Here is a 21,871-nt window from a genome sequence, read left to right on the forward strand (position 1 = left end):
GTCTAATTGAGCATGTGCATACGAGTATGTGTGTGTGTGCGCATGTATGTATAGACTTGTGTGTGTGTGTGTGTGTGTGTATGACTGTGTATTTATGTACGTATGTGTGTGTGTGTGTGTGTGTGTGTGTGCGTGCTTGTGTGAGTGTATGCACCCATGTGTGTCTATACGAGTGTGTGTTTATGTACATGTGGTGTGTAGTTGAGTATAAGTGTGTGTGTGCATATATATATATATATATATATATATATATATATATATATATATATATATATATATATATATATATTATATAAATATATATACATACATACATACACACACACACATATGAGTGTGTATTTATGTATGTGTCTGTGTATGCACGTATGTGTCTCTATATGAGTGTGTGTACATGTGGCGTGTATGAGTATGAGAGTGTGTGTCCGTATGCATGTATGGGCGCATATGTGTGTATATGAGTCTGTATTTATGTGTGTGTGTGTGTGTGTGTGTGTCTGTGTACTCATGTGTTTCTATATAAGTCTGCATTTATGTACACTCTACATAAGTGTGCATTTATGGTGTGTATGAGTGTGCGTATGTATGTATGTATGTATGTATGTATTTATAGGCGCATGTGTGTGTATACGAGTGTGTATTTATGCATGTATGTTTGTTTGTATGCACTTGTGTGTCTATACGAGTGTGTGTTTATGTACATGTGTATATGAGTATGTGCATGTGTGTACATGAATGTGTATTTATGTATGTATACAGGTATTTATGTATGCATTTATGTATGCATGTATGTATGTATGTATGTATGTATTTATAGGCGCATGTGTGTGTATACGAGTGTGTATTTATGCATGTATGTGTGTTTGTGTGTGTACTCATGTGTCTATATGAGTGTGTTTATGTACATGTGTATACGAGTATGAACGTGTGTGTGCATATGTATGGGTGCATGCATGTGTATATGAGTGTGTATTTATGCATGTACGTGTGTGTGTACCTTGTGTTGTGGGGACCAAATCTAAAGCAATACCAGTAATTATTTACCTTGTGGGGACGTTTTTTAATCCCCATGAGGAAAATGTTAGTAAATCACAGAAGTATTCTGAAAAAAGTTTCTCGTTTAGGTATAGGGTTGGGGTAGCAGGGTAAAATATACAGTTTGCACAATATAAAAATCACGTACCCATAAAGATAGCTGTGTATGTGTGTGGGAGAGAGAGAGAGAGTGTGTGTGAGAGTGTGTGGTTCGCAAGATAACATGTACAGATGGCGAACATACATTCAGAGTTCCTTACATTTACAACACTTAGAGGACAGATGAGCATCCCTGCCACTATATTGGCATGCTCCCTGTGCTAGCTGAAAGTAAACAGGAAACTGCAAGTGTTTTTACTTCCAGTTTGCAGACTTCCCTACTGCAGCCCTCTAATCACATTCTTATGCACATGCCCTGAATGGCCAAATGCTGCGTAATTCACTTACACTGACAGTCAAGCTGATGAACGGCTTCAACCAGTGGCTGATATTTCAGCAGTTTAGAAACACAGCAAGCAATTAAGTACAGGTCAACCAACACATGCACACGGACACGCACGCACACACACACATATATATACGGTATAGATGTACATATACAGCTATCTAAATGGGGGCATTACAAAGACTTTTTAATACACATTTACATACATATTTATATAGATAAATATACACAGACACACACACATGTTCACTTAACCATCTAAATGGGGATAATACATAGACTTCTTTTGTTTTTAAATACATATAGTTACACACACAGTCATTAATATACAAGCATATCATTCCAGATACACACACACACACGCACGCACGCACGCACGCACGCACGCACGCACACACACGTACACACACACACACACACACACACACATACATAGGTTTTGTCTGGTTATTGGTATTCTGCAAATAACAGCACTGGTCCAGCCTCTTCACCCTTCACCCTTGTGTATTACTTCGCCCACATACAGCAACAAGCAGAGGACACTCTACAGTTTGACAAATATTGCAGCTGTTGGACAACATAATGTACTTTTGAGACTTTTTCAGTCGAGAATGTAGTTGTTTAGATTGCAACTATGTAGTTTATTAATAAGGATAGTGCTTATTTTTAAATAGACCAAAGAAAATGACAGTTGAAGTTCCGCCACAAGATGGCGACAGAGACCACATAAAAAGTGCTAAGGGGAGAAAAACGGCATTTTCTCAACATTAGTTTCAAACTACAGCTGAACAAATCATTATAAATCAGGTAAGTGACATTCTGAGTCGATCTCTCTCTCTTTTGTATTTTGTAGTGCTGTATTTATACCACAGAAACTGGATTCCTTTGCTTTGGCTTTTTCGGGGTTAAAAATTGTGAAATCCTTATAGAAATACTGGGAAATCTCTGTAGACTGATGGCATTTCATGCTGTTCAGCCATACAATCTTAAAATGTTAGCAGTGATAACTTGATTTGTCATCACTTTAGACATTAAGCTGGAGAATCATACAAATTCTAGCTCTACAGTGACGTTGGCGAATTAGTAACAGCTTTTGCTGTTCTGATGCTCAGCTGCAGATGGAAATGAGTGGCAGAAGTAGTTCCTCTTACAAAAGGGTTTTTAGACTCTCCGTGTTTGATTTTCTTTTATATACACGATTATGCCGTCAAACTGTTGTATAAACACAATATCACACTCGTAGCAGTGCAAGCAAGCCTACCACAAGTGCCGATAAACAGCCATATCGCACTGCTATGAGTGTGATATTGCTCATAAATTGAATATATATTGTATACATATTGAATAATATATTGTATACATACACAAACACACACAAAAGTAGAAAAACAATATACAGGCACACGTATTCATAATAGCACCAACTGTGGAGGCAGTAAACAGGAAACAGACAGTAAAGCTTCAACTTATTGGTCTTTTACATCTAAAACTGTTGAGGAAGAAATGTCAATAATGTTGTGGTGTCACTCTTACCTTAGATGCGTGTCTGCGCTCTGGACAGTCTGGATGCTGACAAAGCACACACTCTTCATCCTGAGAAGACTTCTCATCTACAACAGAAAAAAACACAGAGATGAATTCTTAAGGGGAATGAAAATAACGCACATTTTTCCACCATCATTTCTATTGACAGTGTAGAAGTGTTTGCGTAGTTGTAATGCAGTTGCTAATCTATTCTGGATTAATAAAAAAGGTTTTTAAAAGTTCTGAAAATAATAACGTAAAATTTAAATTTATGAATTACAATGGGCGACACTGTGGCTCAGTGGTTAACGCTATCAACTCACAGCAAGAAGGTTGCTGGATCGAGTCCCGGCTGGGTCAGTTGGCAATTCTGTGTGGAGTTTGCCTGAGTTTCCTGTGTTCATGTGGGTTTCCTCCGGGTGCTCCGGTTTCCCCCACAGTCCAAAGACATGCGCTATAGGTGAATTGAATAAACTAAAATGGCCGTAGTGTGTGTGTTAATGAGTGTGTATGGATGTTTCTTAGTACTGGGTTGTAGCTGGAATGGCATCCGCTGAGTAAAACATATGCTGGAGAAGTTGGTGGTTCATTCTGCTGTGGCAACCAATGATGAATAAAGAGACTAAGATGAAAAAAAAAATGAATGAAATAAAATTAAACAAATTAGGATAAAACATTAAAACCTAAACAAAAAATATATATATAAATAATAAAAATGTACAAATATTTTAAAAATCTATTAAAAAGCAGGAAAAAAATAAGCAAAAATAAATAAATAAAACTAAACTAAATGAAAAGCAAAACAAAAAAATTGAATAAAGGGTAAAATTAGGTAAGATTTCTATTTTATAAAAATAAAAAAAAATTACGAATCAAGAGTCATGAGTTAAAATTAAGCAAAAAAACATAAAAAATTAGCTAAATGATAAATAAAAAATGAAAACATTGAATTTAAAAAAAGGTGGAAAAGACTAAATAAAAAAAAGCTATCAAAACGGGACAAACTAAAATGAAAGAAAAAGCAAAACAACTAAAATATGTAAAAGCAGCCAAAAAATAAGCTAAAAATGCAATAAAAAAAACAAAAACAAATCAAAAATAAATAAATAATCTGAATGTTTTAAAAAAGTAACTGAGAAAGTACAAACAAAAGAAACTAAACGATAAAATTAACTGAAACAATCTCAAGAAAAAAAAAACGAAGAAATAAAAAAGAAAACATATCCAAAAAATTGAACAGAAATAAACTGCAAAAAAATAGATCTTAAAAACTATGATATTTAATGCAACTATAATAAAGTGACAGGCAGACAGATGAACTTTAACAAGATTAAAGGAGGAAAGAAAAGAGGAAGACGACGACAACAAAAATAAATCAAACGACAACAAAATCATGTTTTATTAGCTTATCACGTTTACTTCATTCTTGGATCAAAATATTTTCATTATTGGCACAATGCAATGCTAAAACTATTGACCAAATATTACATTTATAAATACTAATCCAAACTCTTAAAGATTTCCTGAAGTGCTTTGAAATGCGAAGCTTTGTTCAATGTGTGAAGTAATGAAACATAAAGCTGAAATATGAAGATTGGGCGGGGCATATATAGCATCCCCCCCCCCTTTAAAAAAATAGCCAATAGTGTTTTGTTATTAAGCACTTCTGAGTCCTGACAGTCACAGTCTATAGCAGTAAAGCGGAGTCACTCTGATCGTTTTAATGCTTTAAAATACAGCATTCAGTGCTAAGTTTAACAGGTATAATGGTTTGTGCATTCTGACTGCGCATGTTTGCAATGCATTACTATCCTTTGGTCTCACCGTAGATACAGTAAGTGAGTGTTCATGCACGCAGTGTGTTTTAGCATGCCGGATATTGTGGTTCCTCCCTTCATTGTAACTAATGGATGTGGAGGAGTTTAGATCAACACGGCGTCAGCTGCTGTTTATCATTTTCTTATATGAGAAAGTGTTTAAGGGAAGCTGTTTAAAGCCTTGGTCACATGTGAATAAGTGACTGATTTTAGCTGCATCAGGGGACGGGACCCTCCAAAAGAAAGCAAATGGTCAGACTTTGTTTTGTTTTGTTTTCTTAAGTGGATTAATTTGCATAGATTAATTGTTCACCTAAAGAACAACAATACGCGCTAACAAAAAAATACACTCTCCTTAGCCTTAGTTTCTGATTTATCAAAAAAGCATAGTAAATTTTGATATCACACAGACTCTTTGTGTGTGTGTGTGTGTGTATGTGTGTGTGTGTGTATATATATACGTGTATGTGTGTGTGTAAGGGATTTTAAAGAAGGCCACATTTGCAAGTGATCCTCTGTCGGCCCAATAAAAAAAAGTTATCCTCTGATTCAGTACAGTCATGAAAACTCGCAACATCTTTCCATGTGGAGATCTTTTGCTTTAAATTAGTTCAAATGTAAGCTTACCTCAGCAACGTGACTCAGTATATGATCTTTTTAGGCAATCAAGGGTGTCATAAATCAGGAAATAAAATGACGAGACTCTTTGGCTAACCAGTTTATGTATTTTTTAAGTGCTGTGCTATGCTGAGCATCATAGTCTACATATTCATTCATTCATTTTCCTTCGGCTTAGTCCTTTTATTTATCAGGGATTTTATTATATATATTTTATTATATATAATTATTATATATATATATAATAATTAATATATAAATAATTAATAAATTTAATTATTTTGCGATTATTTTGCGTTTAAAACAAAAATTTTGCAGGGTCGCAAAAATTTGCAGCTCTTTATTGAATTTGCTCTTTTATATATATATATATATATATATATATATATATATATATATATATATATATATATATATATATATATATATATATATATATATATATATATATATATATAAACAAATAAATAAATAAATATGTACACACACACACACACACACACACACAGACATTAATTATTATTGTTGTTGTTATTATTATTACTAATACTTGTAATTAAAACTTAAACCAACCAACTAAACAACAAACAAATTACATTTTAATAACCAGGTAAAATAGAATCTTATTTTGGTATATGCGATATGTAAAATGTTACATAAGCATATGCATTTTTAGTATTAATAAAACCTAAATACAAAGGAGAAGAATATGAAGAAAAATACAAAGAAGAATATTAATACAGAGAAGAAAAAAATGAAGAAAAATCAAAGAAGAATACGAAAATGAATATGAAGAATATGAAGACGAGGAAGAAAAATATAAAAATGAAAAATACAAAGGAGATTACGAAGAAGAACATGAAGATGAAGAATAATATGAAGATTACAAAGCGGACAAAGAATACGAATACAAAGACGAATGCCCATATTATGACGATGAAGAATACGAAATAGTATGTGAAGAAGAAGAATACAAAGAAAAAGAACACGAAGATGACTACAAAGACGAAGAAGATAAATACGAAGAAGAATACAAAGATAATAATATTGCAATGGTATATAAAAAACATCAAATACAAAAATAAACTAATAATTAAATTATAACTTAAGTAACAACAAAAACAAATCCCAAACTCAAAGCATGAGATTGAAAAATTCTGATGCTTGCCATACAAATAAGTGATCCGTAAAACAAAAGCGTACAGTTCAGGTTACGATCTCAGAAGCCAGCAGTATTATCACAGTCATCATGAAAGAAGACCACACAGTGAGACCCTCGACCTTTACTCTTCCACCTTCACCATGTAAAGGCAGAGCTAAGGGTTTCTTAGAGCATGTTTATGAATCGCTTTTGTACAGCCTTTTATGAGGAATGCAAGGAATCCCTCAGATCTGAGCTGAATTTATCCCTCTGTTCTGTACCAGAGAGATGACTGGCACTACTGGACCCCCAGCTTGAGTTACGTAACGCCAAGGCGGTCACTGTAAGACAGATGGCACTATTGGTACGAAGTTAATGATTTCAAACACATACACATGATCTTACTTTTGAATGCAACCCAAGCTCATTGGAAATACGTGCCTCTTCTGTGGAAGCGTACATCAATGAACTCAAATCAGAGAGCTCCGCATCACAAATACAACACTGTACAAGGCGAGCTACCAAGCAAACTGACCATGCCAGAAAAGTTGTCCATATAGAGATAGATAGGTGCGCCAAATGTATTCGATTACAAATCATAGACAACAACTGCTTTTGTGGTATTTATTTGGTGTTGAGCAAAGAACTGCACAAAAACTATGCTTTATTTGTTAATAATATAGCCCTGTAATATCATTAATGTGAATAAAAAAACTGTTGTGGCGTCATACTGCCCTTTAGTGTTCATTTTACTTGAAGTGCTTATTTCTAATTAGCGTGTGTTGCTTAAATGACAACAATCGTTGTTGCTGTGTGTTACACCATTGTATGATTACAGAAAACATTCAAATCTATTTGCAATCCAAAAAGAATTGCTTAAATTGGAGATAAAAAGTTTAAAACGGTCAGGGAATTTTCAGTTTTTGGTTACCAGAATGTTCTCTGTTTGTTAGATATGAAAGAATTATGTTGGTGCGATAGCCAGACGCCCTTGTTTTTCACAATTTATTTTGTGATTTTTTGCGATAAAACTGACTTTGTGGTGATCATTCGAGGAAATTTTGCAGTTATAAATAACTAAATATCTATATAAAAAACTATATTTTATTTACCATTTAGGTAGCCTACTATGTTAGGTAATCAATCTGAAACAATGACACAAACCATAAAAATAACACTTTTTTATTCTTTATTTTATTTTGGTCTTTAAAACGGTAAGTATTAAGTCACAAGACGTTTGTATATCTCTTGTTTTTATCCACGATCTTAGTTTCTCTCAGATTTCACTCTCCGGAGCGTCTGACATTATGACACCATGTGCCCTCACCCAGGACATGCGTTATGGCTTCCCCTACCATAATACACCTAAAACACGATGGCCATAGAACTCGTCAATGGCAGGGAAGCGTTTTCTCTTGTTAACTGCAAGGAAAGAGTTAAACAAAATGATTTATCGATTTAATCCAGCTATACATGTAGCGCACAAATAATGTATTTCAATTCAGTCACATCCAGCGACCATCATCCGTGAACCAATCTCCATTGCTCCAACTTTCTTTTGCAGTCTGAAGTGCATCAAACGCAAGTACGCCCAATTCGCACCACAGGATGTCTATATCTAATCTTTGCTTTGACTTTACATGTAAATCACTCATGCTTCATCTGCGTCTGCTTACTGCACAAGCACATTTGGTTCCCAAAAAATTTCAAAGTGCAACCAAAGGGGAACCATATGACTACCGGTGACCACTGACTTCCATAGTATTTGTTTTTCCTACAATTTTATATTAATAATTATTGGTTTCCAGCATTCTTCAAAATATCTTATTTTGACTTCAGCAAAAAAACAATAATAATAAATAAAAAACAATTGAATAAATGATGACAAAAGGTTCAATTTTGTGTGAACTTCCCCTTTAAGAGTCCCCGCACTTGAAGTACATACACCAATAAGAGTATTCTAACTGGTAGACACCAGTAGAGCTAATCTTACAGTACTGAATATTAATCCGTTACAAGTTTTTGACATTTTCCCATCCCCATTACGAACTCCAACACCAAAGAGAACCATGACCCACCATTACAATCCTCCAGACTAATTATGGCATTTGAGAAGACAAGTATGCACTTAGAAATGCTGTACGCGGGGGCTCTCAGTAATGGATCAGCTTTAAATTACAGGTCTCATGAATGGATGAGATCAAAGAACAGCTTTCCATCTCTGGATAAGTGTCCCAAATGATCTGGAAGAAATTTTAGTTGCGTAAGTTTCGTGACAAATAAACGAAGCACTGTGAGCTGCACAATGGACAATTGAAAAACGGAGGGTTTTAGTGAATCATTATTTGCTATAGTGAATAATACTGAAAACCATGGAGAAACAGAAATTATTATTATAATTATGATCATAATTTTTTTGTAAAATTATAAATATAAATCAAATTAAGGCAGAAATTAAAGTAAATATACTTTATTATATAATATAATATAATATAATATAATATAATATAATATAATATAATATAATATAATATAATATAATATAATAGCACGGTGGCTCAGTAGTTAGCACTGTCGCCTCACAGCAAGTAGGTCACTGGTTTGAGTCCCAGCTGGACCAGTTGTCATTTATGTGTGGAGATTGCATGTTTTGCATTGGTTTCCTTCGGGTGCTCTGGTTTCCGCCACAGTCCAAAGATATGCACTATAAGTGAATTAGATAAAATTGTCCATAGTGTGTGAATGTGTGTGAAACATATGCTGAAATAGTTGGTGGTTTATTCTGCTGTCATGACCCCTGATAAATAAGGGACTAAGCCGAAAGAAACTGAATGAATATATAATATAATATAATATAATATAATATAATATAATATAATATAATATAATATAATATAATATAATATAATATAATATAATATAATATAATATAATATAATATAATATAATACCTAAACACTTTAAACAATTTCTGTGTTCAAATTCAGAGTTTTCGGTTAGAAATATTCCAGTTCTTTGCTAAGATTTACGATTGTGTTTTACTCTCTGACCCAATGATAGCAATTTTTGGCTGATCAGATTTTCTGGAGACTCTCAACAGAAATGTATGGTTACCTGTCCAGTATGGCATGATCGTAGGTAAAAAAAAAAAAAAAAGTTATCCTTTGTTTCTGGAAGAAAAATGTTAGGCCTCTTTTTTCTGACTGGCTTCTTGGACTCACCTTCACTTTACATTTGGAAAGAATTAGATATACCACTTCTAGGAACTCTGTGAAATTTGATAAAATGTGGGATCCAGTCTCTTTTTTTCCTAAAACACCATAAAGACTAATAGAGTTGTTTAATTTCTGAAGATTTGTAAGTTTTTCTTTTCTCTCTCTCTCTTCACGTCCATTGCTGTGTCTTTTTGTAGGACATACAGTTGAAGTCAGAATTATTAGACCCCCTGAATTATTTTTTTCCCCAATTTCTGTCTAACGGAGAGAATATTTTTCAACACATTTCTAAACATAATAGTTTTAATAACTCATTTCTAATAACTGATTTATTTTATCTTTGCCATGATGACAGTAAATAATATTTTACTAGATATTTTTCAAGACATTTCTATACAGCTTAAAGTGACATTTAAAGGCTTAACTAGGTTAATTACGTTAACTAGGCAGGTTAGAATATTTAGGCAAGTTATTGTATAACAATGGTTTGTTCTGTAGACTATTGAAAAAAAAAATAGCTTAAAGGGGCTAATAATTTTGACCTTAAAATGGCTTTTAAAAAATGTAAAACTGCTTTTATTCTAGCCAAAATAAAACAAATAAGACTTGCTCCAGAAGAAAAAATATTATCAGACATACTGTGAAAATTTCCTTGCTTTGTTAAACATCATTTGGGAAATATGTAAAAAAAGAAAATAAAAATTCAAAGGGGGCTAATAATTCTGACTTCAACTGTATGTTTATATGCAAACAAGAATGACGAATAACATCTGAGGTGAAGTGCTTTAAAATCAGTCCGCTATCCTACAGAAAATTAAACATGCTAGTCTTTCTGCGATGGTGTAGTGAGGCATCACAGACATGGTATCGGTTGTTATGCCATATCACACGAGAAGAAACGATTGAATCTTGTGTCATAACATCCATCCATTTTACGACTCCCCACAACACCCTAGGTCAAGGAAACCATGCCAAAATTGCGTGATCTGACCAGGGTTTTACAACTAGTCAACTGAGTGAGCACACTGTCATTCTGCCCAATCAGAATTGCCCGACTGAATTATGCAAACATTTAAAAAAATAAAACAAACAGGAAAGCTCTGACAAGTGGAATTATGGCGTCTGCTGCTTCAGAAGCATTAATAGACAAATTATTATCAACGAAAAACAGCATTTGTTATATGAAAATATTTTGGTTTTAAAGTCACAGACACCGAACAAAAACAGGTCATTTTATTGACAGATTATTGAGCTGAAGCTTGAATTAAATTCAAATCAGCTTGGATTAAATCATGAATCAAATCGCAATATGACAGATAAATTGATTTTAATGGCCATTCCTACAATGGATATCAGTGCGTTCCATCAACCAGCTTTTTTCAAAATATCTTCAATAAAAAAAAGAAACTTATAAAGGTTTAAACCATACAAGGGAGCGTAAGTGTAGTCACTCATTTTTGAGGGAACTATCCCTTTAATGATTTTGCAGCGCATACATTTAAGTACTCTTTATACTGAAGAGTACAAAAGACGCCACTCACTGGTTAGTGACCGAAGAGTGATTATTCTGGGTAAGTGGTTCCAGCCTTACCATAAACATCATGGATGACATCCAGAGGGGACGACCAGGAGTACCGTTCTGCCCCCAGCTCTGTCAAAGACGATGGGAGTGTCTCCAGCTCATAAGCTCCCCTTTTCCTCCAGTAAAGGAACATCATAAGGACGAGGCTATAAACACTAACTGCAAAAAGAAGCACCCCGCTAAGAGATCCGATCAGGCTGCTTCAAAAGGGAACAATACCTGGTTGTACAAAAAACAAACACTCAACATCTAACGCGGCATCTTTATATCCAGCTCTGATGTTCCCTAAACTGGATCTAGTCAAACAAATCACCATAAAGAAGGCACCTGCAGTTACCTCATCTTCCTTAACAATTAAACCTCTCTTTGATCCTGTTTCACGAGTTCCATCCCATAAAACTGTGCAACTAGGCATGCCAAAAACAGACCCATGTTCCAAATCGGAGCAAATGCTGGCACCCATTTCACAGCAACACCATGTGAATCGATGATAAATCTCAACTGAGAGCGTATGACTAAAATGGCTGATCCCGCAATGGAACACCTAAAGGAAGTCAGGAACACCTAAAATTCCATAACACCTTGGCAGGAACGGTCAAATTAAATTTGCCCAAAGTTGCTCAAAGTCTTGACAAGATTGTTCTACCTCTTAGAGTTAGTTTGTAACTCAATATTATATATATCAACTGAAAGCTTATGGTAAATTCTTAGTTTTTAAAATGGCGTGTCCCACAATGGGAGCATGTAGTGCGCCAAGTCACAAACACCCAAAAGGTCCACTACACCTTGGCAGGAACAATCAAATTAAATTTGCCCAAAGTTTCTCCATGGCTTGATGAGATTGTTGCACCTTCTTCAATTTACTTTGCAACTCAATCATAAATCTCAACTAAGAGTGTATAATAAATTTCTCACTTCAAAAATGCATATCCCGCAATGGGACCTTGCAGTATGCCAAGTCGGGAACATCTAAGAATCTACTACACTTTGTAAGAAAAAGTCAAATAAAGTTTGCCCAAAGTTTCTCCATGTCTTATTGAGTCTCCATGACTCAATAATACATTTGAATTAAAAACTTATGACGAATTCCTTGTTTTTAAAATGGCATATCTCAAAGTGGAATCTTGTAGTGCGCCAAGTCAGGAACACCTAAAAGTCCTCTAAACCTTGTCAGGAACGATCAAATAAAATTTTCCCAAAGTTTCTCCATGTCTTGGTGGGATTGTCTTGCCTTCTTTGAATTAGTTTGTAACTCTATAGTAACTATATAGTTCAATTGAGAGCATTTAATGAATTCATCTCTTCTAAAAAGCATATCCTGCAACTGAATCTTGCAGTGCACCAAGCCTGGAACACCTAAAAAAATCTACTACACCTTGGAAGAAAAAGTCACAAAGTTTGGCCAAAGTTTCTCCATGTCTTGATGAGATTGTCTTGCCTTCGAGTTAGTTTGTAACTCAATAATAAATCTCACTTGAGCGTATAATGAATTCCTTGCATCAAAAATGCATATCCCACAATGTGATCTTGCAGTACACCAACTCGGGAACACCTAAAAATCCACTACACCTTTGCAGAAAAAGTCAAATAAAGTTTGCCCAAAGTCCTCCATGTCTTGACAAGATTGACTTGCCTTCTTTGAGCTAATTTTAACTCAATAATATATTTTAATTGAGAGTGTATAATGAATTCCTCGCATATCCCACAATGTGATCTTGCCATACGCCAAGTCAGGAAAACCTAAGAATCCACTACGTCTTGACAGAAAATGTCAAATAAAGTTTGCCCAAGGTTGCTCCATGTCTTGACAGGATCATCTCATCTCCTTTGAGAAGTTGACGGCGCTTTTTCTTCAACTTCATCTGAAATGATGTTCCTCGCCAAACTATCAGTCTGTGAGCAACAGGCACATTGGTGTCAAAGTCTGTGAAAGCAGTTTGGGCAAAGAGAACTGGTTGTCAGAGGGTGTTCGACCCACACTAGCAAACAAATGTTGCATTCATACGGTCATAAAGTGCATGCTGGGATTGACAGACTAGGCCAATACCTTCCAGTCTTTGAGAAACAAAGATCCCATGCAAACCCCTCCTACACAGACAGCGAACTTTGTCTACCATTTGCACAAACAATAAAAAACAGACATTTCTGCATTGATTAGAGCCACTGGTCCTCCTTTTTTTCAGAGATTTATGTGTACAATGTCAGCTGTTTCTGTGAATGTACAGCAGTCAGAAGTGGCCCCTGATAAGATATCTGCTCTACAGAGGTGGATGCATGTCCGAATGACATCATTTCAAAACATGGCGTGTCAAAGGCACAGACTTGTTGCTGTAGCGTTCAGTTTTCCTGCAGAGAAGAATTACTGTGAGAACGTAATGTGCGAGAGATTTTGAAGGGGAGGGACGATCCTGCGCAGCCATTCAGATGTCCAATTTTGGGATAAGAAATTAGAGGGTACGGCTGGGACAGACTTACTCTTGGAGTCTGGCTTTGCAGACATATGGTAGTAATCCAGAACCTGGCTTTGAACTTGCAGCTTTTTTTTATGAACAGGCAGCTGCAGAACCAAGCAGATTTCAGACAATGAATCTCAGCTACTTCAGCGTCTTTTCAACACAAACTGTGGGCCTAAATATTGAGTTTGCATAAAAAGTGCTTACGTAATAGGCTGAGAGGCATGAGTGCGTGCTAAAAAAGATCAAGTGAAGGGCTGATTTCTTCCAGGTCTCAATGGTGTTGACAGGTGGAGAGAAGTTTGACGCTCTGGTTGCCGAAGTGGTGGAAAACAGAGGTTAACCTATATTTAGATAGAACAGCCACATCATAGGCTATACTTAAAGGGATAGTTCAACCAAAAATTTTAATTCTGTCATCATTTACTCATCCTCATCTTGATTCAAACCTTTATGAGTTTCTAGTTCTGTTGAGCACAAAAGAAAACATTTTGAAGAAAGCTGAAAACTAGTATCCACTGACTTCCATAGTATTTGTTTTTCCTAATATGGAAGTCAATGTTTACAGTTTTTCAGCTTTCTTCAAAATATATTTTGTGTTCAGCTGAATAAAGAAACTCATAAAGGTTTATAACCACTTCAGGGTGAGTAATTTTTAGTTTTTAGGTGAACTATGCCTTTAAACTTTGAATGCTTCTGAAATGTATAAAAAATTAATTAAAAAAATAAACAATGAGCAACTCTACATTGAAAACTTTATGGTGAAGAGTATGTGTTATAAGCATTGACTACACATAAATCAACTTAGGTGGTACGTGTATAACACTTCCTAACAAACAACAGGTGAAAGACAAAAAATTATACAAATTATTATAAAAAACAAAAACCGCAAAAAAACTTGCATCACAGGAGGAATAAAAGTCATATCTAGCTTTTTGGGACATGGACCAGTAAACAACCACAAAGCAACAGACAAAAAAAAAAAAATAAAACAATAAGAGCACTAAACAACCACATATAAACCTGCTGCCTTAAAAGTGACAAGTTGATTGTACTTACAAAAAGTGTATAAACCCATTATAGCTTGAAACTGTTGACTTAATTTTTAGAAATTTGCATAAAGTTCTTAAAAATTACTTAATAATTTTAAGACAACAGGTTTATTTACTTTAATTAAAGCCAACTAATCACTTTTACAGTAAATATATATATTTTTAGGTTTCAAATTTAAAAAATATAAATACATAAAAAAAGAAAAAAGACAATTTCCTATAGTTTAAAATTTGGGGGAGGGCAAGATTTATTTTTCCAAATCTTAATTTCCCTGTGATATATTTTTTACTTAACAGAATGTTTAAATAAATAGAATATATAGAAGTAACTAGAAAAAGAATTTGTATCTATATACATGCCTTTACTCCAACAAATATATATATATATAAATATATTACAGTTTATTTTACAGGTTAAGACAATTATTTACCAAATAGCATACCAAAAATACAATAATAATAATAATAATAATAATAATAATACATAAATGGACTCAAATACCAGTTCACTTTAAATAAATAAACAACAAAATTCCCTGTATACTTTTGATTTCCATCAATTCAACATAAGAGTCACCATCTAGACTCTCCAAAAAGTGACAAAAATCTTTCAAGATAGATCAAAATATGTGCATTGAGTAAAATTATCAAAGGCAAGGCGAGAGGTCAGCCCCTTAATCCACTGAGAAATATAAAAATATATATATATATATATTTTAGATTAATTTAACTAGTAATTTCACAGTGTATTTTCATGTATGTGCTGTAATCCAATAATGCATCTTTAAAGCACATTAAAACACATTAATGAAAACCCTCGCGCAACTACATACAATCATTTGCAGCTATTTTCTCACACAAAAAGGCAACCCGTCTAGATCACCAGACTTTTTAACCTCTCACCACTATCTAGACGGCTATGAAAATCACTGATATGCCTTTCACTCAAACCATGTTTTTCGAAATCCCTAAATTGTTACTGTAACAGCACATTGGGGTATTTAGGACTGTAATGAAAAGCTAGACCGTCTTGCTTTGTGCACAAGCAGATATTACAGAGCTCATCCTTGGCAGAGACGTGCTCATTAACGCCAGGCAGAGATCCGCCTAAATGGACTTAAGCTGGGTGGGGGAGTTCAGCGGTAGTCAACTTGGGACACGGTGATGGTATGAACTCATGCTAAAGGGCCCTTTTAATCCCCCGTAATCATCACACGGATGAGAGAGAGGTGACACAAAAGTGCCATTCCTCTAATGGCCAGAGCGTGATAGCTGCAAGCTCATTAGCAAAACCAAGAGCTACTGTTTAAATGTAACTGTATGTACAAAGTCAATTGCTAAGTCAGAAAAGAATGGAGGGACTATAAATCTAAACATTCAGAGTTCTGACTCAACGCTTTTTAAACAGCTTTGCATTTATGTCTTGTCAGGATTACTGTAATTATGAGATGACGCTATATTACACTGACTTATGCATGCAAACTCAGAAATGACTGTTTCAAGGCAACTCGCATAGCATCTGATCCATAGTAAAGCCAGCAAAATCTTTTATATCAAGACTTTAAAGGAACAATATGTAAGATTTTAAAAAAATATTTGGTATTAAAATATCAAAAAAACACAAGAACAGTTATATATTTTGTGCTCATGTGCTTATTGTTCCTACAGTAGCTACAGTCACGAACCATGTCATCGTGTTGCCATGCTAATGATGTTACTCACCGTAAAAATGGAGGCGACTGGAATAGTTTGTGAGCACAACTAAGTGCACAGCATGCCATATATCTGATTATTGTAAGAAATAATCCCTAAAGGCAATTGACTGTGTAAAGCGACATAAAACAAAACAAAAACACAATATATATGCTCAGTTCAGTGGCTAATCAGCGACCAGCGAGACCTAGCTGTAAGTCAAGTGGCCACGCCCTTAATTATGCAGACTTAATATAAATGAAATGGATCCGTTATAAAAAAAATCCACCCCCTCACAGTTGTCATGAAGGGTAATATTACCCATTTACACCAAAATTGTTTTTATACTAGGCTGTAAACACCTTTTTTTCTGCTGTAAAGTTGGCCATTTTAACATTGGGGTCAATAGAAATGTGCTCTATTTTGGAGCCAGGCCTAGCGGAATTTCAGTGAATTGCAGTTTCAGTTACTTCCCCACTGGTTTCACGAGGGAGAGCAGGATGTTACCGCTATAGTAAAACTAAAGCCCCAGTCAGATCACACAATTTTTATTGTCAGTTCTGAAAGTCACTATGTCAGATTATGCGATTTTGTCTTGATAAAATCTTGACTTATTGTGGGTAATAAATGTGCCAGGTACCTTCACATCAGTCATCCCATAACATCTACGACAAGCTTTATTTGCCAAAGCAGTCACAAGTGTTGCTATAACAATATTTCTTATCTTATTTATTTCAACGTTTTGTTTTTAATCTTATTACTCATGCTTGCTGACAACTAGGCTACATTATTATAGGGCATTCGTTATGACTCTGATAGGATCAAACATACATTTCCTTTTTTAATATTAAGATATTTTCTTTTAAATCTAAATGTATATTTTCCTGCCAGAATTGCTTATTAAACAGTCCGTCACCTGAACTTGCCGTGAGGGAGACAGAAAAAATTAAAGTACATCAGCACCAAGGAAAAAATCAGATGCTCATGACATGACAAAAAATTTGCAAATATATGACAGAGGTTTGTGATACAACAACTACAGTAAAGCATTAAAGGGCACCTAGGTTACCCCTTTTTTCAGATTTAATATAAATGTTTTGCGTCTCCAGAATGTGTCTGTAAAGTTTTAAAACACCCATCAGATTTTTCATTATACCTTTTACAAGATACAATTTTATACATTTTGCACTAGGGGGCTGTTTTGTCATACTGCGCCTTTAAGGCTAGTCCTCCCCACCTACCGTTTCTACGTGCCTTAATCTCCTCCCTCGGCTGCGTCAGACAACAGACAGACATAAAGGAAGCAGATCTCACGTAGCGTTTGTGAGAAATACTACAGTAAGAACTTTACCAATGAGTATTTGTTGTGTAGTTGCATCGATGAGTCACACACAATGTCGTTACAAAGTTCACAAGCGCGCGCCCATACACACACAGATACGCACTCCTACGTCAAGTTGCGGTCGGTCTGAAAACTGCTCCAATTGGTCCACCTCTTTTATGTTGTTAAATTGAAAAAAAAAAGGCTGGATGTGTTTATATCACCCCATTATGACGGCCTATACACTATACCCACACACATGTCTGTCCAAACAGCTTTAAAAGTAGATTTTTCACCATAGGTGCCCTTTAAATAAATCCTTATTTTCCACAGAGCGGAACAAATCATCACAGCACAGTTGAGTCGTGGACGGGCACAAACAACAATATACTTTGTATATTTTTCTAGGAAAAATATATTTTTGAAACGAATTTCATTTGGTATAATTTGTATCTTAATTTTTTGTTGGTCCGTTATCTACTAGATAAACAAGAATAACGAATAACATCTGAGGTGAATTGCTTCAAAACCATTTTACTATATGCTTCAGCACCAAAGCACAAACTAGTTTGTTAAATAAAATGAAATCTAGCCTAAATAAAATTAAAGTGAAATATTCACAGTTTCAGATAAACTCATATTAAACTGTTTTAATTTTTTAATGACAAAATCAACCATTGCGCTGGTCAGTTTCAATTTAATTTTGAATAAGCAAGACAGGTTTCCCAGTGACGGGTTGCAGCTGGAAACATATGCTGAATAAGTTGGCGGTTCATTCCGCTGTGGCAACCCCAAATTAATGAAGGGACTAAGCCAAAAAGAAAATGAATGAATGAATGAATGAATAAGCAAGACAGGCTTTTACAATGTATTAGTAGCACTGAAGGAAGAACGAACTCGGTCAGAAGGTTGAGAGAACTCAGAAACTCATTGGGAGTATGGAGATGTCTGCGTATTTGTGCCAGTCTGTTAAATACAATTGCTTAAAACACTTTAATATTTTAGAAAGTAGTTAAAGTTTGCATAGCCAATGATTGATCATCCACACGAGACCCACCCTTAAGTAAATATGCAACCTATTTTTTGATTTCCTGACCCATGGATTAACTGCAGCCGCAGATATCACTGAGAAATTTTGTGCTCCTATTGTCACCCTTGTCATGAAGATCGGGGAAAAAATTAAACATGCTAGACTTTCTGCGATGATGTCGTTAAGTATAGATGGTGATAGTATCGGTTGTTGTGAACTATGCCACATTACACGAGAAGAAACACCTGAATCTTTTGTCACGATGCCTAATTGATGCCTAATACGACTCCCCATGACACCCTACGTCAAGGAAATTGCGCCGAAACTGTGATAAAATCATGTGACCTCACCAGGGCTTAAATTTCAAGAGTCCGAAATAGCTGCCAATGCAAACTTTTCAAAGTTCGCTGCTATACAACCATTGGTCGCAATGGTGATCACATCACAAGTGGGTGTGGCTCTGAGGCTCCACCTTCTTTGTCATAGAAATCTTCTCTAATTAATTTTTGTAAACAAACTAACACTATTTGAAATGGTAATTGACTTGTATTTTTTTTTCCACACTGCACTTGGCAAAGTCCTGCAGATAAGTATATGGAGTTTACTGGAGTGAATGCTTTCATTACTCATCACAGCTGGGACCCAGACAAAGAAACGTAAATTTCCACCTTCAGGCTCCACAAATCAGTCAAAGAAACCAAACAACTCCAACTGCAAGTTCACGGCTAAGTTACGCTAATCTCATTCATTCAACGAGTCTAATAGCTGTACAACCACTTAAACCAAGGCCAGGACATGGAGGAAGAACAACATGCTAATAGCGCAGTCTTAAGCCCTTCTTGTGTGTGATAAAAGCAAATGTAGAGCGTGACAGAGTGAGGGATGATGGGAAAGTTGTAAGGCTAGGAGGGCTGCTGAACAGTGGAGGGAACGGCTGACAGCTGCAAAAGCCTGTTCATGAGCATTACATCATCTCAGCACTTGAAAAGCTCATAGCGATAGCCCGGCGGTGTGTTTTTGTGTGCATGTGGGGGTCTGCTTTTGTGTTTTGGAGTCAGACAACACAGTGTCTTAAGTAAAGGCCATAAGTGATTAGGTTTTTAAAAGTTGAGATAAATTGCATACACTCCCTGATAAAATAAATCGTGTCCCCTATCCAAGTTTTAGGAACATCAAATAATAACTTGACTACTAGTTGATCATTTGGTATCAGAAGTGGCTTATATGAAAGGCAAAGGCCTCTAGATTACGCTTATTTGACCAACATAAAAGATGATCATGCCTTGATTTTTAATTATGTAATTAGGACAGTAAAGGCGGACCTTACTTAGACAAAAGTCCTGTCACTTAACAGAAATAATGTCCAGTATAGAATATACAGTCATGGTGCAGTGGAAGAAGAATTAATATTGTGTATGACTCCCATGAGCTTGGAGGACTGAATCCATACATTTCTGCAATGACTAAAATAACTTATTAATAAAGTCATCTGGAATGGCAAAGAAAGCGTTCTTGCAGGACTCCCAGAGTTCATCAAGATTCTTTGTATTCATCTTTAATACCTCTTCCATCTTACCCCAGACATGCTCAATAATGTTCATCTCTGGTGACTGGGCTGGCCAATCCTGGAGCACTTTGATCTTCTTTGCTTTAATGTGGAGGCTGAAGTATGTGAAGGAGCGCTATCCTGCTGGAGAATTTGCCCTCTCCTGTGGTTTGTAATGTAATGGGCAGCACAAATGTCTTGATACCTCAAGCTGTTGATGTTGCCGTCCACTCTGCAGATCTCTCGCACGCCCCCATACTGAATGTAACCCCAAACCATGATTTTTCCTTTACCAAACTGATTTCTGTGAGAATATTCAGTCCATTAAGGTTCCAATAGGTCTTCTTCAGTATTTGTGAAGATTGAGATGCAGTTCAACAGATAATTTATCGAAAAAATAAAAAATTTGACCTACTGCCACTTTTCCAAATGATCAACTAGAAGTCAAGTTATAATTTGTTGCTCTTACAACTGTAATCAATGACAAGACTTTTGTCAGGTAGTGTATTTTAACAAATGAATTAAAAGCAATGTGCCACTCTACACTCAAAATGAATTTTTGTTCAAACAACTTATTTCATGAGTTGAATCAACACAATTCTTACGTTTTTCAGGGACAACTTAACTGTTTTATGTTCAATTCACTTTAATTTGTAAAAAATCAAGTTAACTTAACCGATTTTTGTTGGGGCAACATGAAGGAATTGTGTGGAACCCAGCATTTTTACAGTGTATGTGCTTGTGAATCCCCAGTACTGGGTTGCAGCTGTAAGCATATCCGTTGTGAAAAACATATGCTGGTTAAGTTGGCGGTTCATTCTGCTGTGGCGACTCCTGACAAATAAAGGGACTAAGCTGATGGAAAATGAATAAATGACTGAATGAATGAATGAATGAATGAAATTAATTTAATAGGACCAAATTTAACACAATGTTTGGGTTAATCCATATTTGACCTAATTTGGGTTTAAATTAGTGATGCACAATATATCAGCGGCCATATCGTTATCGGCCGATAAATGCTATTTTTTTATGTTAATGTTATCGATCTGATATCAAAATTAGGCCTCATGCATGCGTGTCAAACTTGTTCAGATTTGAAAGGCTGTCCTTTTTTTGTGTGGTATTGCTGTGCGTTAATAACTCAGTAATCATAGTAGATATGCTTGATAGAGTCAGGCCTGGATTAAGAATTCAGAGGCCCCAAGGCACAGTGTTTTGTAGGCCCCCTACCTGGCCGCATCCCTATATTTGAATTAAAACATTTGATTAATATTTAATTAATATTTTTTTATAAAATTAATCTATAATGTATTTTGAGCATTTTTTAAATAAATAATATACAGTACATATATTTCGAGTCTACAAAGATTTGACTTATTTTTAAAGCATTTAAAGTA

The 21,871-nt window shown here is 35.2% G+C and overlaps 1 protein-coding gene across 2 annotated transcripts in view; it reads right to left on the reverse strand.

Moving 5' to 3' along the window:
* Nucleotides 1-21,871, reverse strand: part of plekhg5b (pleckstrin homology domain containing, family G (with RhoGef domain) member 5b) — a 140,619-nt gene that overhangs the window by 114,283 nt on the left and 4,465 nt on the right. The window contains exons 1-2 of one of the 2 annotated variants that reach the window (XM_056450042.1): nt 11,387-12,003; nt 3,014-3,090 (exon numbers count right to left, since the gene is read on the reverse strand). In XM_056450042.1, the coding sequence (XP_056306017.1) occupies nt 3,014-3,090; nt 11,387-11,513 (204 nt within the window). In that variant the 5' untranslated portion in view covers nt 11,514-12,003. Of the gene's footprint in view, nt 1-3,013; nt 3,091-11,386; nt 12,004-21,871 lie in introns of those variants that run through there. The other variant, XM_056450043.1, reaches the window with a different exon arrangement.

This window comes from Danio aesculapii, chromosome 23 (genome assembly GCF_903798145.1).
Source record: "Danio aesculapii chromosome 23, fDanAes4.1, whole genome shotgun sequence".
NCBI classification, from domain to species: Eukaryota; Metazoa; Chordata; class Actinopteri; order Cypriniformes; family Danionidae; genus Danio; species Danio aesculapii.